The 17,638-nt window shown below is 52.7% G+C and overlaps 1 protein-coding gene and 1 non-coding gene across 2 annotated transcripts; both read left to right on the forward strand.

Moving 5' to 3' along the window:
- Positions 1–57: 57 nt before the first annotated feature.
- MMAB (metabolism of cobalamin associated B) lies at positions 58–16,429 on the forward strand. The gene is made up of 9 exons (XM_012469117.2): positions 58–221; positions 1,884–1,945; positions 5,174–5,267; positions 8,097–8,154; positions 11,310–11,382; positions 11,643–11,740; positions 12,054–12,118; positions 13,959–14,018; positions 16,015–16,429. Exons 1-9 carry the CDS (start codon positions 106–108, stop codon positions 16,121–16,123), a joined length of 735 nt encoding a protein of 244 aa, XP_012324540.2. The 5' UTR covers positions 58–105; the 3' UTR covers positions 16,124–16,429.
- LOC135276297 (U4 spliceosomal RNA) lies at positions 5,904–6,044 on the forward strand. Its single transcript, XR_010343866.1, has one exon. It is a non-coding gene; the product is annotated as a U4 spliceosomal RNA (small nuclear RNA).
- Positions 16,430–17,638: the final 1,209 nt, after the last annotated feature.

Genomic DNA, 17,638 nt, shown 5'->3' on the forward strand with positions numbered 1-17,638 from the left:
AATGAAAATTGACAGCTGAGCGGTGGCGCGGCCGGCTGTGGGTGGAGTCACCCCGGGGCCTGGACGGGAACCTGGCGGGGTCAGGTCTGTCAAGCAGCCTGGATCATGGTTGTGTGGGGCCTGGGGAGCCGTTTTGGCCTGCGTAGGTGCCTCGGCGCCGCCAGGCTCCTGCATCCCCGTTTCCAGAGCCGCGGCCCTCGGGGCGTGGAAGATGGGGACAGGTGAGTGGCTGGCGGGAAGGGAAACTCAAACACCTGCCGTGAATCGTGGTGTCGTCGCCATGGGTACGTCACACCGCCGTGAGGTCACCGCGGCAACCGTCAGGTGACGTCTCCATGCTATCGTGACGTCACCGTGGCAACTTGGGTCACATGGGGCCAGAGACCAGAAAATCTTTGCCTAAGTCCTAATGAAGCCCCGCTATCTATCATCCGGCAGGGCAGAGAGTATCCCATGTGGGCCAGGAGGGCTCTCGACTCAGATTGTGACCAATCTCCAAAGCATTTTATCCTAGGTCCCAGATACACCAGCACCTTCTAAAGATGGCTTTCCTCATATACCTTGAAACTTGCACCCCAACCCACATCTCAGAACCTCTAGAGTACCGTGGATTAATAATGGATTAATTTAGTCCACAGTTCCAGGAACTTAACCTTCGAATGGCCTTATAATGTCACATTTTAATATTGAGCTATGCTCTTGAGTCGTTTACATTTTATTTTGTTATTTGAAAATGCCACTTTTTGAGCTGTTTTGCCAATTCTTCATCTCTGAGTACACTCGAAGCCTCATAGTATGGAAGTGGCCCAGGTTTCTTTCCCTGCAAGAGGCCCTGAGTTGGTGGAGTATAAGATAAGAATTTGGGTAGGGTAGAGTTAAGAATCCTAGCTACTTGGGAGGCTGAGGCAGGAGGATCACTTGAGCCCAGGAGTTCAAGGCTGCAGTGAGCTATGATCATGCTACTGCACTGCATTCCAGCTTAGGCAACAGACCAAGACCCTGTCTGTTAACAAAATAATCATAGGCCAGACAACAGTGGCTCATGCCTGCAGTCACAGCACTTCGGGAGGTTGAGGCAGGCATATTGCTTGAGCTCAGGTGTTCAAGACCAGCCTGAGCAACATAATGAAACCTGTCTCTACCAAAAAAGAAAAAAAAAAAAATTAGCCAGGCATGGTGGTACACACATGTGGTCACAGCTACTGGGGAGGTTGAGGTGGGAGGATTGCTTGAGCCTGGGAGGCAGAGGTTGTAGTGAGCCTAGATCGTGCCCTGCACTCCAGCCTGAGTGACAGAGTACGACCCGATCTCAGTAATAAGAAGAAAGAGAGAGAGAGAGAGAGAAAAGAAAGAGAGAGAGAGAGTTTCAGTAGGATAGAAGTTCAAGTTTGTGTTCCAGCCTAGGACAGCCTTCGGCATCCCACTCCTGCCTCTTCCTGGATGACCTAGGAAGGTGAGTCTCATCTGAGCTACAGTTTCCTCCTCAGTAAAATGAAGATAATAGGTGTTGGTTACCTTTGGAGTTGTGGAAAGATTCCAGGGATAATTCCAGAAGATAATGCCTGTAAACTACTTGGCACAGTGCAGGAACAGTGGCAAATGATCAGTGAATTCCTTCAGCAAATATTTATTGATCATTTACTATGATCAAGGCATTACATCACTACTGTACATGCTCTGTCTCCCAGCTCTGTGTCTTGCCCACAAAATGTTTGCTATTAGAAGGGATCTAGGGGAAAGAAATCAACAAGAGATTACCATCTAAGCAGCAAGGGGTAAGTGGTGCCTCTGGGTTACAAGCAGCGAGCTGGGACCCACTGAGGAGCTGACCCTCTGTGTAAGCCATCCCCACTTACCACCTATTGATGTCTATTTCTCTGTAGGCCCCAGCCTTCCTCGAGGACACCCAGGATCCCCAAGATTTACACCAAAACAGGAGACAAAGGTAGGGTGGGGACAGGTGAAAAATGCAAAGAAATACACATGGCATACCCCATTTTAAAGTTCTTCCAAATTCTTTGCAGCCACTGAAAATTATAATATGTGGCCAGGCGAGGTGACTCATGCCTGTAATCCTGGCACTGTGGGAGGCCCAGTGGGCAGATCACCTGAGGCCAGGAGTTTGAGACCAGCCTGGCCAATGTGGTGAAACCCCATCTCTACTAAAAATACAAAAATTAGCTGGACATGGTGGCGCATGCCTGTAGTCCCAGCTACTTGGGAGGCTGAGGCAGGAGAATTGCTTGAGCTCGGGAGGCGGAGGTTACAGTGAGCCAAGATTTTGACACTGCACTCCAGCATGGGTGACAGAACAAGACTCTGTCTCAAAAAAAAAAAGTATAATATATGACAGATTTCAACTTAATATACATTACAAAAATGTAATGTGAAATGAAAAACACCCAAGGTATATTAAATGACAAAAGCCTGAATCTATCTGAATAAGCATGTGCGTATATGCGTGTTCAGATATGTGTAGAATAGTCTCTGAAGGGTTACACCTGGGACTGTTCCTGCGGGGGAGATTAAGTTGTGAGAGGGGAGCGAACAGAAGGACTTCACTATCTACATACTTTTATTCTATTGTATTATTTTTTATAATGAGTATATATTACTTTCTTTTTTTTTGAGATGGAGTTTCACTCTGTCATCAGGCTGGAGTGCGGTGGCACAGTCACTTGGCTCACTGCAACCTCCACCTTCCACATTCAAGCAATTCTCCTGCCTCAGCACCCCAAGCAACTGGGACTACAGGCGCCCGCCACTGTGCCCGGCTAATTTTTTGTATTTTTTGTAGAGATGGGAGTTTCACCGTGTTAGCCAGGATGGTCTCGATCTCCTGACCTTGTGATCTGCCCGCCTCAGCCTCCCAAAGTGCTGGGATTACAGGTGTGAGCCACCACGCCCGGCCCTATAATGAGTATATATTACTTTAATCATTTTTTAAATGCTAGAACATGATGTTATATAGAAAAAAGATGCAGAAGAATGTGTTAGTATGATACTTTTTCTTTTTTTGAGACAGGGTTTCAGTCTGTCACCCAGGCTGGAGTGCAGTGGCACAGTCACGGGTCACTACAGCCTCCAACTTTCAGACTCAAACAATCCTCTCACCTCAGCCTTCTGAGTATCTGGGACAACAGGCATACATCACCATACCTGGCTAATACTTTTTAATTTTTTTGTAGAGATAAGGTCTTGCTATGTTGCCCAGGCTGGTCTCGAACTGCTGGGCTCAAGCTGTACTCCCACCTCAGCCTCCCAAAGTGCTGGGATTACAGGAGGCATGAGCTACCGCACCCAGCCAGTATACCATTTTTTGAAGTATAAAAATATGCAGATCCCTAGTATGTATTGTTTTTTTGGATATATGCTTGTATAGTGAAAGTATAAAAGCATGCACAGGACATACCCAATGTCACTGAATGGTAAAATTAAAGACAGTCAAAATGTAAAATTTCTGTTATGTATCATCTATTACCACAATTAAAAAGAAGAAAGAGGATGCTGGAAAGGACTTATTATAGGGTTGGGTTTGTGTTGGGTGGTTTCGGGGAGGATTCCAGGAAGTGGGGCTTTGCTCTGGATCAAATCCTGTTAGGAAGCAGGGCTATTTCTGTAATTGGGTATCTTTTTTTTTGTTTTTTAAGACAGGGTCTCACTCTGTTGCCCAGGCTGGAGGGCAGTGGCACGATCTCGGCTCACTGCAACCTCCGCCTCCCGGGTTCAAGTGTTTCTTGTGCCTCAGCCTCCCAAACAGCTGGGACTATAGGTGTGCGCCACCACGCCTGGCTAATGTTTTCTATTTTTAGTAGAGATGAGGTTTCACCATGTTGGCCAAGCTGGTCTTGAACTCCTGGCCTCAAGTGATCTGCCTGCAATGGCCTCCTAAAAGTCCTGGAATTACAGGTGTGAGCCACTGTACCTGGCCTGTAATTGGTATCTTAATTTTTTTCTAGAAGACAGAAGGGACAAAGAGGTGCTAAAGCTGTAATGGATAAAGATGCAGCAGTCATTCACATCGGCCAAGGAAGGGGGAGGTTTGGTCATCTTTTGGAGTTTGGACAGTCATCTGTGCTCAGACGTTATTCCAGACGTTATGGCCTTGTTTTGGTCTTGAACCGTCACAGTCATAGCGTCTGACAGTGTTCTGTGAAATGGTTTGTGTTCAGCAGAACACCACAGTCTACCTGTGAGTGCCAGGCCAGCACTTGGCAACCCCAAAGCCTGCTCGATAGCGAAAGCCAGCTCCCACCTGTCAGAGGCAGCTTTTACTTTCTGAGAGGTTGTGGGAGAAAGGCAGGGATTGTGAGCTAGGCAGAGGTACAGAGGACTTTGACTTCATGTGACATATAATGGTAATGTACATATGATATAAAATATATAACACATATGTTTTATTTATCAGGATTTTTTTTTTTTTTTTTTTGAGACGGAGTCTTGTTGTGTCACCCAGGCCGGAGTGCAGTGGCATGATATCTGTTTACTGCAACCTCCGCCTCCCGGGTTCAAGCAGTTCTTCTGCCTTAGCCTCCCGTGGTGTGTGATTTTTAAGTTTAAAATAAAAGCACGTCGGGAAAGAAGTGAGGATAGTGGTTAACCCTTGGGGAGTGGCAACTGAAAGGGGTGTGGGGGGGATTTCAGGGTGTTGGTCATGTTCTGTTTATTAAGCTAGGTGCTGACCACGGAGGTATATTCAGTTAGTAGCAATTCACCACTCACATACTTACAATTTGAGCACTTTTCTGTGTATATTCTATACTTCAACTTGAAAATTCTTTAAGGGCTAGCGCAGTGGCTCATACCTGTAATCTCAGCACTTTGGGAGGCTGAAGTGGGTGAATGACTTGAGGCCAGGAGTTCAAGACCAGCCTAGCCAACATGGCAAAAACCCGTTGCTACTAAAAATACAAAAAGTTAGCAGGGCATGGTGGTACACACTTGTAATCCCAACTACTTGGGATACTGAGGCACAAGAATCACTTGAACCTGGGAGGCAGAGGTTGCAGTGAGCCAAGATCGTGCCACTGTACTCCAGCCTGGGCAACAGAGTGACCATTCAAAAAAAGAGAGAAAAGGTTCTTTAAAAGCTTTGAAAGTTTTTAAAAAAAAAAACCTGGCATATCAGGAAAACAGGATCTTAATTTGGGTGGCTAAACATTTTTTTCCACAGGGTTTTCTAGCACCTTCACGGGAGAAAGGAGACCCAAAGATGACCAGGTGTTTGAAGCTGTGGGAACTACAGATGAATTAAGTTCAGCTATTGGGTAAGGGGGACAGGATTGGCCTTGAGGTTGCATTTGAATTGAGTATGAGTGAACGTAATGAATGTGAAGCTGTCACATGTGCTGGGCAGCTGCCTCGGAGGTTGTCAGTCCTTACTGAACTTCCCTCAGCCCTGAAGCACAGGCTGGTCAGCTCCACAAGGCTGCGGGTCTGCAGACCCCTTTGCCTCTTGGCCCTGCCTGTGCCTGCGCCGGCCTCTGTCCCATGCCATGTGAAGCTGCCTCCCTCTCATCCCCGCTTTTCAGGTGAGCCTGTGTGTGCCACTGAAGTTAGTATACTGAGTGAAAGAGATGAGTTAGTATAATGCACAGGACATCCAATGTGATCTCTTTTGTCATGCTGGTTTTTAAATAAGCCAGAGTTTAGAAGGTGGACTCAAGGAATTGGTCAGGATGGGCCAGGTTGTGCTATGGACACAAACAGCCCCCAGATCTCCTGGCTTGTGACACCAATGGTGAACTTGCTGCTCCTACTTCACGCCTGTCACAGGGGGGATGTGCTTTGGCTCCATGTGGCCTTCACTCTGCTAGGGCAGCCGCTGTCTGGGATAATTATCTGTCATCATGGCAGAGGGAAAAGAGGTCATGGCGAAGCTCACAGTGGCTCCTTGCGGCCAGGTGCTTGTGCAGTGGCAGTATTGTTGCCAACGAAGTTTACCCAAGGTGTGATCATTGCTGATTGAAAACTTTTCCCACCACCCGACCATGATGACTTGAAATACAGTCGACATTGGCAGTTTTTGACAGTCTTTATGGAAACTGAACTTTGTTGGTAAATAAAAGTTGAAAAAAAAAGACTGGGTACAGTGGCTCACATGTCTAATCCCAGCACTTTGGGAGGCTGAAGTGGGAGGATCACTTGAGCTCAGGAGTTTGAGACCAGCCTGGGCAACATAGCAAGACCTTGTCTCTACTAAAAAGAAAAATAAAAAAATTAGCCAGGTGTGGTGGTGCACAACTGTAGTCCCAGCTACTCAGAAGGCTGAGGCGGGAGGATTACTTGAGTCTGGGAGGTTGAGGCTGCAGTGAGCTATGATTGTGCCACTGCACTCCAGTCTGGGCGACAGAGTATGACTCTGTCTCCAAAAAAAAAAACCTTCGACGAGAGTGATGCCTTCCACGTATTTATATTTCAGTGGCCAGAGCCGGGTAGAGAAGGCAAACAAACCCCTTGGTGTGTGTGGGAAGGGGTCCAGAAGAGGGCAGACACAAGACCAAGTGGGCAAAGGGAGAAAAGGCCAGTTTTCCCGTCAGCTATTCTGATGAGCTCTAAATCACAAGCCCTTGTCTCTCAGTTGAGAATGAGCAGGAGGTCAGGGAAACCTCAGCTGTGGATTCTTCCTTTGTCAGGTATTGACCAAGCATCTACAGTACGAGGTGCTGCTCAACAGAGAACCTCAGCCCTGCCTTCCTGAGCTGCAGAGTGCAGGGAGCAGGGAGCAGGCAGCACTCATTGGGCAGCTAGGAGGGTGGGAGCGGGCATGGGGCAAGCACTGAGGGGGGCCTGCCACTGGGCTGGTCATAGAGTGTCCCTTGGCAAGCAGATACTTCTGCACACCTCCTGTGAGCCAGGCATGAGGCATCTGTGATGAAGACAGACTGCATCCCAGCCTGCACAGCCCTTCCTTCGGTCCAGAGGGGAAAACACACCAGGCGGGGATCACACTAGCGTGTTTACTTCTAACTGTAAGATGTGCCAGGAAGATGGACTGGTTATTCTCCAATGGCCCTTTCAAATCCCTTCTCTTCACCTTCTCTTTATGCCTAGGAGGCTGCATATTACCTTATTACACCACCTTATCACCTGGTGGCTATGCCACCTTGATTCCTTGGTCTTGTGGCATTTGGGTGGGTCCGGCCAATGGGAGGTACCAGCAGGTGATGGGAGAGTGAGTAGAGAGAGCTCGGGAGTGTGCGTGACCCCGTCCCCAGTGGTGCATGGCTCTGGTGGCAGCTGGACTCCCTACCTAACTCCCTCCCTGCTGAGTGACTCCAGAATCCAGCTCCCTCCAGGGTGAGTAGCACCTTCCCTGTGTTTGCCGTCCATTGCCAGTTCCCGTAACTCTGCCCACACTTCTGTGAATTGTCCCTTCCCAAAGCCCTCCTCCAGGAATCTTTGCAGTTTGCCACTGTCTCCTGCCAGGGCACTGACCCATGCAGGCGGGAAGTGCAGGGGTCTAAGGGAGGCAGAACCAGGGTCCTTACCTGTGTCCGGGGCAGTTTGCTTTCCCTGCTTTATGAGGGAAGTCCTCCCCAGCCTTAAAAGTCTCCCCTCCAGTATCACCTCCTCCAGGAAGCCCTCCTAATCAGATTAGATATCACACTCCTGAATATCACACTCCTGAACGTGAAGGTGCAAACTTTGCCTGAAGCCTCAGAGACAGTCAGCAGCAGTGTAGAATTTGCACCTGGGTCTGTCCAGTTCCCACACACCTACAACCAACCACAGGGCCACGGGTCAGATCTCAGGATCCAGCACTTGAGGCTGTCACTACTCACCCTGTCACCAGCTTGCTGGACAGAGCCTGGATCAGCTTCTGTTCACCACTGACTCTCCTGGGCTTGGCCAGAGTATCTGTTCAAAAAGAAATTGTTGACTGGAAATAATGAGTATCAGAAAAGGCATTTCAAGAAACAAATACCACCCCCCCAAATGGAAGGCTGTAATGTTCTTATTGTCAGCAAGAAAAATAATGTGGCCATTACAGTGAAATTAACTAAATGGCCTACCACCTGAGAATCTTGTTTATGGCCAGACAGGGCCTAGGGACATTACATTAGAGGCAAATTCTTTTTCCTTTTTCTTCATAGGTTTGCTCTGGAATTAGTCACAGAAAAGGGCCACACGTTTGCTGAAGAGCTTCGGAAAGTGAGTAACACCGTCTCACCCCGAGCTGGGGATCTAATCCCTGGTGGCCCCCACTGGACTCAGCGGGGCTAATCACTCTCCCTCCATGAGCTCCATTTCTTCATCTGTAAAATGGGGACAGGCTGGGTATGGTGGCTTATACCTGCAATCTCAGCCACTTGGGAGGCTGAGGCAGGACGGTCACTTGAGGCCAGGAGTCTGGGTAGTGTAGTGAGACCCCGACTCTACATAAGATTTAAAAATTAGCCAGGCATGGTGGTGAGTGCCTGTAGCCTCAGCTGCTCGGGGTGCTGAAGTAGGAAGATCTCTTGAGCCCAGGAGGTCAAGGCTGCAGTGAGCTGTGATCATGCCACTGTACTCCTGCCTGGGCAACAGATTGAGACCCTGTCTCAGGCCGAGCATGGTTCAGGCCTGTAATCCCAGCACTTTGGGAGGCCAAGGTGGGAGGATCACTTCAAGCCAGGAGTTCAAGACCAGCCTGGGCAACATAGAGAGACCCTGTTTCTACAAAGAAAATTTTAAAAATTCGCCAGGGATGGTGGCACGCACCTGTAGTCCCAGCTACTTTGAAGGCTGAGGTGGGAGAATCGCTTGAGTCTCAAGAGGTTGAGGCTGCCATAAGCTATGATCACACCACTGCACTCTAGCCTGGGCAACAGAGTGGGATCCTGTCTGAAAAAAAAAAAAAAAAACTGTCTCCAAAACAAACAATTGAAGACATATAATCTTCCTTCATAGGCAAGTGGTAAGGATGGTACTAAGTGAGGGAATTTAAAATGCAGCAATTCTCAACCCAGGGTGCTTCTGCCTCTCAGGGCCCCCTGAGCAATGTCTGGAGACATTTTTGGTTGCCACATCTGAAGGTGGGGGTGTTGCTGGCATCTAAATATCCTACAATGCACGGGATAGCCCCCGTCAACAAAGAATGCCCCGGCCGTGAATGGCAGTAGCACCGAGGCTGAGGAAGCCGGCGTGAAGCGCCTCGCTCATGCCCGATGCAGATGGAACCCAGGGAGGCCCAGCCGCAGTCAGCCCTCAGCCGGTGGGACTCCTGCTTCACAGTGTCACTGTTCTGTTCTCTGAGAAGGAGGGGGCCTGTGACCCACACAGAACTTCAAGCACAGAGATTTGGTCGCCACCCCTGAACACCTGGGGTGCTGCAGTTTCCATCTCACACAGAACCTCCCTGCAGAGTCAGCCCTGCCCACTTCAGTTCTGAAGCCCAGGTTGGAGCCCTCTCAGGTCCCTGGGAGCGGATGGAGGGGAGTAGGTGGGGCTGCCAAGGCTGGGGCTGCAGGAGGATGGGAAGCCTCAGTGGCCAGAACATTCTGTGTGGTGGAGGGAGAGACCGTGCATGCTGCATGCTTTGGGTCGCAGCTGCCACATCACCTCCTCCAGGGCCTTCCCTGGCCACCTCACCTCCAGCTGGGTTAGGAGTGCCCCTGGGTTTCCACATCCTCTAACCGCAGGCATCACAAGGGGTGTTAGCCTGTTAACCCGTCTGCCTCCCACCCAGCCTAGGCACGGTGAGGGCGGGGACTGTGTCTGGGTCACCTGGGGGCCCACCTGGCCCGGTAGCACTTGCAGGGCCTGTGGATGAGGCCGGACAGCATGCTGCTGCTCTCCCCACATCACCCATTTCACCCTCACACATGCCTATGAGGTGGAAGTCAATATCCACAGTTTCTAGGGAGCCAAACTGAGCCTCAGAGAGGCTGACTTGCCCAGCCCCCACAGCCAGGCATCAGTGGAGCTGGAATCTGATTCCCAGACTGGTGCCAATTCTCTCCAGGCCCCGGGTTACACGCTGCTGCTGGCCAACCAAGTGGGTATTATCATTACTCCTGCTTTGACTGTGAAGGCGCAGAGACCCCAAGCAGGGAAGCAGCTTGCCCAAGGTCAGCTGGTCAGCAGTCCTGGGAAGGTTCCCGCCCAGTGCTGGATGGGCAGCCTCTGCTCTCACACAGTATGGCCTGCTTCCTGAATGCTGTCACAGTGGCCATCCTAGGAGAGGTCAGAAGTACAGACCTTCACCCTCCTGGAGCCCAGCATCCAGCTTGAGTGGACCCTGGCTGGGCACAGAGTCAGAGGTGGTATTTGTGGGTTTCACATGCACAGGAGCTGTTGGACCATCGTCCTGCAGGGGCCTGGCATCCTTGCGGCAGACAGCAACAGACCACTTCTGTTCCAAGCAAACCCATCCCCACCGGGATGGAGCACAGGCCTCACTCAGCCAGGCGTCCTGCTCCCGGAACCCCCGCATGCCCCACTGACTACATTCTCTAAGCTCTGGAGTGTCTAGATCTTAGATACCACTGTCATATTTGACGTCCTGGCCCAACTATTACAGGTTAGAAAACCAAAGCTGTCAAATGCTGAGAAAAGAAGAGAAGCTCACAGGGCCTAGGTGCACAGGAGACGTGGGCAGAGCTGAGATGGTTCCTCTTGACCGTCCCTGGGCATGTGACTCAAGTCGTCTGCTTAACCCAGCTGCTGCCCCCACGGGAGCCTTTTCCTCCCTCAGACTGCAAAAGAGCCACACCAGGTCCCCTCAACGGGGCTGGTTATCCAACAAAGATGTTGTGCTGAAGTTTCAGACTTTGCCTTCAAATGTCAGCCAATTCAAGGTCTGACAGCCTGTATTAGTCCATTCTTGCACTGCTATAAAGAACTACCCGAGACTGGGTAATTTATAAAGAAAAGTTTAATCTTCACGCGGTTCTGTGGGCTCTATGGGCTTCTGCTTCTGGGGAGGCCTCAGGAAACCTGCAGTCATGGCAGAAGGCAAAGGGCAATCGGGCACATCTTCACATGGCTGACAGGAGAGAGAGTGAAGGGGGAGGTGCTATATGCTTTCAAACAACCACGTCTCATGAGAACTCTATCACAGGACAGCAGTAGGGGGATGGTGCTAAACCATTCAAAAGCACGCCACTGATCCAGTCACCTCCCACAGGCCCCACTCCAACACTGGGGATCACAGTTTGACGTGAGATTTGGGTGGGGACACAGCCACACTGTATCACAGCCCTTCCCGAGCTAGCTGTCGCGGGCTTTGCCAGTGTGTTAGGTGGTGCCTCTGCACATGAAACAATGCCCTCTCTGTCCAGCCCATCCCGAATAGAACCTGATTGTCACCTTCTGTCGCTCCCCAGATCCAGTGCCTGTTGCAGGACGTCGGCTCTGCCCTGGCGACACCCCGCTCCTCGGCCCGGGAGGCTCACTTAAGTAATTCTCAAACTCCTGTGGGTGTTCAGAAGGCCCTAGGGTCAGGGGACTCTCCTAGGGGTTATGACCTGGAAGCCCAGGCCCCCAGGGGCCCACAGATGGACCAGTCAGCCTTGCTTATAGGCCCTGGGAGGGAGGTACCTTCTGAGCCAGCAGAAGTAGCCTGCGGGACACCAGGCAGAAGGTGGCGGTGACGGTTCCCGCCATGGTCTGGTGGGTGATGGCCTCATGGCAGTTCCCTCTGCTCCTTGGCTTCTCAGAGTACACCACATTTGAGGCGGGGCCCATCCTGGAGCTGGAGCAGTGGATCGACAAGTACACCAGCCAGCTCCCACCACTCACGGCCTTCATCCTGCCTGTAGGTACTGGGCAGGCTCAACTGGGGGGCGGCTGCAGGCAGGTGCAGTGACAGACATACGTGGGCTCTGAATAAGTCCCTCTTTTCACAGTGACAGTGTCCTCCAGTTCCTCCAGTTCCCTCCAGGTTCTCACTGGTCCCTCCCAGCTCTGCCTACTTTGGAGCAGGGTGCCCAGTGGGTATGCCCTGGCAGGGCTCCTGGAGGCAGAACACTGCCCGGTTTGGGGGGCAGGGCTGGACTTCCGAGGAGCTCCTGTCTGCAGTGGGCACACCTTCCCCACCCTGCTCAGGCAACACCCCTTTCTCCTTTCAGTCAGGAGGCAAGATCAGCTCGGCGCTGCATTTCTGCCGGGCGGTGTGCCGCAGAGCTGAGAGACGGTAAGAGGGCCCGAGGGAGAGGGAGCGGGGAGAGGGAGAGGGGCCTCTGCACAGCCGGCAGGAGGCAGGCACAGCAGGGCCAGCTTGGAGCCATCCGGCCACACATCAACAGACCTTTTCTGGGCCCCTCCACTGTGCCAGACGGAGACTAGGACAGACCAAGTCCCTGTCCTCAGAGCACCATGTTGTGGAGTGGAGACGGTGGCATGTGACCAAATGGACTATCAGACAACACAATTGCACATTGCTTGTGAGCCTGTATTCTGGGAGCAACAGGAAGTTATTGCTGGGTTCTCAGCCATCTTGGGGACAGGGGTAGACATGAAAGGACCCTGCTGGCTGCTGGGTGCAGAGGGTCCCTGAAACGCCCGCACGGCTGTGTGGAGCCCAGGTGGACGCTGCCAACAGACCAACCACCATTCCCACAAAGCTACTGACAGGCTTTTCAAGGAATCTTTAGAAGAAAATGAGCAAAATCTCTGTCTACACCCCTCAGAGACCAGGCTGTGAGCCAGCTTCACAGAGAAGAGAAAGCGAGTCTGACTTTGCTCCCATGGACAGGCTGTGCCAGGTGCTTTACACTCATCATTTCATTTAGTCCTTCTTGGTAGCCTGGGAGAGAGGTGGTGGTGGCCTCCGCCTTACAGGGGTCAGGAAGTTGCAGCTCAGAGAAATGACACCATGGCCACGGTCATGGAAATGGCTGAGAGCAGAGTCCAGATTCCAGCCCAGGTCTGTTGGGCCAAGCCTGAGCTCTTCCCACAGTCCCACACCACAAAGGTTTTGTTCTTCATGAAAGGCTCTCGGGCCCAGATAGTTCCTAAGAGATCCCAGGGAACAGAGCAAGCTCTGGCTTCAGGAGGAAAGAATGTCGTTTGTACAAAGCCATCCACATCAGCAGTGCTCATAATAGCAAGAAACTGGAAACCAGCCCAAGGCCCAGCAAAGAGGCATGGCGGGGCAGCGGATGGGTCCTCCATGCAAAGAGGCATGGCGGGGCAGCTGGTGGGTCCTCGATGCAGCGGCTATGCAGTGACAAGACACAGATTGTCACTGAGGTGGGGACGCACGCCTGGGGCACATCGGGTGAAGAAGCTCCTCGCTGAGCACGCGGTGCCCACTAGAGACAGCCTGGAGCTCCGTGACAGGCTGGAACGCACACCCTGCTGGGCTGCTGCCAGTTGCATGGCTTTGGGTGGGGCTGAGAAGCCTGAGGCCGGGCTTTGGGGAGCTGGCCTGCCAACAAGGGGTATGCCACAGGGTGATACCCGGGAAACGCTCGGCAAGGGCCTGCCACGACACTGGTGCCCAGCAGATGGTCCAGTGTCTCATGTATCTACCCATAGACTGGCATGGACCCCAGGAATCCAGAATCCTGTGGAATCAAGAGTTTGGTCTGCCTGGGTCTTTGTCTCCCCTGTGAAGCTGTTCTAAGTAATGACTTACAAGGGGCTTAGAGTTTACCAATGGGAATTAAGGGTTAGGCCCCCACTTTTTTTTGAAGGCAGAGGCTGACTATCCCAACTTCACCCCACCCAGACCCAGGTCCAGTGGCACAAAAACCAGCTGGCTGGGGTGTGGTTTAGGCCAGGGGGGCTCCCTCAGCACCCCTGCCATTCTCCAGCCCTCCTTGGCCAGGCCCTCCTGCAATATGCCCACGGGAAGGGGGCCAATGGCCTGGTGAAAAATGTGACAGATTCGTCATCTCCGGTGCTGGCTGAGCCTGGGCAGGTTCAGGTTGAGCGGTGGTGGGTGTGAAATGCCGCTCAAGGTTCAGGCCCCAGGTCAGAGCCTATCAGCCTCATGGTGTCACATGACTCAGTGTCTCCTTCCTTTCTAGCGTGGTGCCTCTTGTCCAGATGGGAGAGACCGATGCAAACGTGGCCAAGTTCTTAAACAGGTACTCGCATGGAGGCTGGGGGTCCCCTCTGAAAGCCGAGGCTCATCTGTGGGAGGTAGCAGGAGTGCGGCGGTCCGAGGAGCTGCGTGGGGCTGTGTTCCCGCTCCCCCTCATTCCCTTAGTGTTTATGAGCATCTGCTCTGTGCCAGGCACCACGCCGGGCATGGGGGAGGCTGCGGTGAACAGGGTGGGCACTGTGCCTGTCCCAATAAGATTTAGATCTTGCTGGGAGAGGCTGCTGTAAAAACCAGAAAGAAAAACGTAAGTGCAAAGCGGCATTGCGGGGGCAAAGGGTGCTCTTGGAGGCTGGGTGCTCAGGCATCGGAGATGATGGATCCATCACAGGGGGTTTCAACAGGCCTCTCGGTGGTGACGGACCAGGGAGCCAGAAGTCAGGTTCACTATCAGCCAATTTCCTCTCCTCAAGAGGGCCTGGGGCAGCGTGAACCAAGAGAAGAGAGCCAGACCAAACTGAGCTCAGGGGCCCCAGTGCAGGCCCCAGTGAGCTAGGCTGGTCAGGGAGGGCTTCCTGCCTCGAGCCTGTCCCCTGAGGCTGGAGCCACACCTGGCCCAAAGCCTGCCCTGCTGGTTCCCACCTCAGCCCTGGTTCCTGTGGCACCAGTGTGGGCAAGGCCAGAGCCTGGGGGCGGTTAGAAAGCTGGGGGAATGCAGGGAGTCAGGTCTGCACCCCAGGAGCTGTCCTGGGTGTCTAGAAAGTGACCTCACAGCTGGGGTCTGGCCCCTGACTGTGGCCACTCCTCCCACGGACATGGTCTGGCTTTGACGGGTCCTGAGAAGCTCCTTCCCTTCTGGGAGGGGGGGTTTCCCCAGGAGTGAGGAGCAGGTCTGTTTCCCCTTCAAAGCAGCAACGCTGGGGGGGACCGTTGCGGTCCCATAGTGTTGCATGGGACAGGCCATTTCGTCTCCTCAGTAAGGCTTCACAGAGCCAACAAACAGTAGGCGCGTGCTGCCCTCCAGGAGCACGAGGCCCAGGGGATGGAAATACCCCAACCACCTCCCCTTTACTCTCCCTGAGAGCTGCCATGGGGCCGGGGGCCGAGTCAGGGGAGGGATCGGGAGGACGTGGTGTGGAGCTGGCCTCGGAGGGCAGGACCGGGGCAGAGAGAGGGAGGAGCATGGTGCCCAGCACTGGGAGTGAAATAGCAAAAGGTGCGGGACCGCAGGAGGCAGAAGAGCTGACAGCGAAAGTGTCTTGTGGGCCCGTGGCATCTTGTCCTCTAGTTCCCTCCACCGCTGCCCCTGCAGAAGGCCTCATGCACAGATGCCCACTGCTGTTGGTGCAAAGGAGGAGGCGGGAAAGGGGCTGGCTCTGATCTCTGGAGTGCTCCAGCCTGTGCTTCTCAGCCGGTTCCTTTGGCGATGTTTGGAGGCACTGTGGGTTGTCACACTGGGTGCAGGGGTGCTACTGGCACGTGGTGGGTGGAGACCAAAGGTGCTGTCAGCATCCTACACTGCACATGATGCATCGGACAGACCCGAACACAGAGAATGATCCAGAATGTCGGTAGGGCCCAGTCCAGCAGTGTCAGCATCACCCAGGGAGGGAAGTAGGCCTGCAGAGTCCTGGGCCTAGCCCTTTCAAGTCAGAATCTGCACATCGCCGAGACCTCCCCAGTGATGCCTGTGCACACTCTAGTTTGGGAAACACCCAAACTGGTCACTCACATGAGCCCTGATCACTTGAAATAGCTCAGAGAGGGGTCCAAAGTCACCTGGCCCACAGGGTAGGGCTGGGGCAATGGCCTCATCCTGCAGGAATGGTCCCAGCCTTGACACTAGAGTCCTTGATGTTCACAGAAGCTGGCCTCACTTGCCATCCGTCAAGTGCAAGATGGCAGGGCCCACCATCCCCACACAATGTGCCCAGAGCACGTCATTTCTATCTTCTCCTTGTAGGCAGATATGGAAAGACCCAGTTAGCGTTGATCTCTCATTTCAAACCATTCTGTTTGCTTCTCTCTCTCTGCCCCTCCAGACTCAGTGACTATCTCTTCACGCTAGCCAGATATGCAGCCATGAAGGAGGGCAATCAAGAGAAAATATACAAGAAAAATGACCCATCGGCTGAGTCTGAGGCACTCTGAAATCAAAAATGGGGAGCTTGGAGGACCCCTCCATGGTGATGGCCGTGGAGAAGGGAGCTTGCCCTTCCGGGGTCCTGGTTCCTGAAGAGCTCACCCTGAGTGGCTGAGAGCAGCCTTGTGTCCCAGCTCAGCTTTGCCCCACACCTCCTGCCACCTTCCCTTTGGGGATTCTGTCCCTGATTCTACTTCCCCAAGCTCTCCTGGGTCTTGGAGGGAAGTGGGAATGAATCAGCATTGCAGGAAAGACAGGTAAAGTGCTGCAATGAGAAGGAGCTGTGTGGAGGAATAAAAGTGGGAAAGGCTGGAGCCGTGTGTGTGTGTGTGTGTGTGTGTGTGTGTGTGTGAGAGAGAGAGAGAGAGAGAGAGAGAGAGAGAGAGAGAGCCCTCCCACTGCCAGCTCAGGTTGTTCATGGATTTGGAATGGGACCAGAGGCCCTTGAAAATGTAATTGTGATTTACCTGTGCCAAAGGGGCTTTAAATGTCACATTTATAAAGGGGAAGGCGGACAGCATTTGGAAGCTTAGTCGCCTCTGAACCACCCATCACCACCGAAGTGTGGGGGAGGGACAGCTGCAGATTGGCAGGCAAGGCTCAGAAACTCCTGGCTTAGATTGAAGTGTGTGTGGTGGGGGTGCAGCTTAGGGGACCCCCTCTGAAAGGGATGGACTCTGGTGAGAACAGCACTACCGCTTAAAGGTGAACTTCCCTGTCTGGTTAGACTGAGTCGAGGGTCTGCGGTGCAGTGTCTTCAGCCTGAGAAAATGAGGTTGTCTGTTTCCGGTGAGGCTGACATCCACCAGACTGATTTCTGCGATGTTGCACTTGGCTGGCTTACGCCTCTGCGATCTGTGCCATGGCTGTATTTATTTCAGTTGTCACCATTGCTCCCTCCCGCTATGAAACGACACTGCTAGTGCCAGCAGTGTCCTTGGGAAAGGCGATATTTATGAAGGGCAGAGAGGCAGCCCCAAGAACCTAAAGACTGCAGGCTGCTAATTGCAGGAAATGACTTCGGAAGGGCAGGCTCTTGTTGAATGTCAGGGCTGAAATGCCTGGCGAACTCCATTCAGCGTCACATATTGGCTGAGTGCCTGCCCATCCTTGGCCACCGAGCGGGGCTCGGAAAGGCTGGTCACTCCGGCCATCTTTCTTGCCCGCAAGTCAGCAAACATTACATTCTCAGTCATGTGCATATTTTTGCTTTTATTCTTACCACCTTGCCTGCAAAGTTTGCAGGAGGGCCAGGGACAGTCGTGTCTTCTGGATCCTTTCGTTGCTGACAGGCTGTGGTGGCCCTCTCGAGCCTTGGGCAGGGTGGGTGAGGTGTAGATGACCAGGAGTGTGTGAATGTCTTCCAGGAGGGGGCTTTGTTCAGTGCCTTCCTGCCCCCATAGTCACTACCAGGTCTGTTACGGAGTAGGTGCTCAGTATTTGCACATGGAACTGAAAATGGACTTTGGGAAGCCAAGGCAGGCAGATCACCCTGAGGTCAGGAGTTTGAGACCAGCCTGGCC

Source organism: Aotus nancymaae, unplaced genomic scaffold, assembly GCF_030222135.1.
Source record: "Aotus nancymaae isolate 86718 unplaced genomic scaffold, 86718_ANA_hifiasm-v0.15.2.pri h1tg000021l, whole genome shotgun sequence".
Taxonomy (NCBI): Eukaryota; Metazoa; Chordata; class Mammalia; order Primates; family Aotidae; genus Aotus; species Aotus nancymaae.

Bases quoted from the DNA above. Each gene is read 5' to 3' on its own strand.
- MMAB (XM_012469117.2), top strand. From the start codon at position 106: ATGGTTGTGTGGGGCCTGGGGAGCCGTTTTGGCCTGCGTAGGTGCCTC. The intron at 8,155-11,309 runs GTGAGTAACACC...GTCGCTCCCCAG, and splicing joins TTGCTGAAGAGCTTCGGAAA to ATCCAGTGCCTGTTGCAGGA. The intron at 12,119-13,958 runs GTAAGAGGGCCC...CTTCCTTTCTAG, and splicing joins TGCCGCAGAGCTGAGAGACG to CGTGGTGCCTCTTGTCCAGA.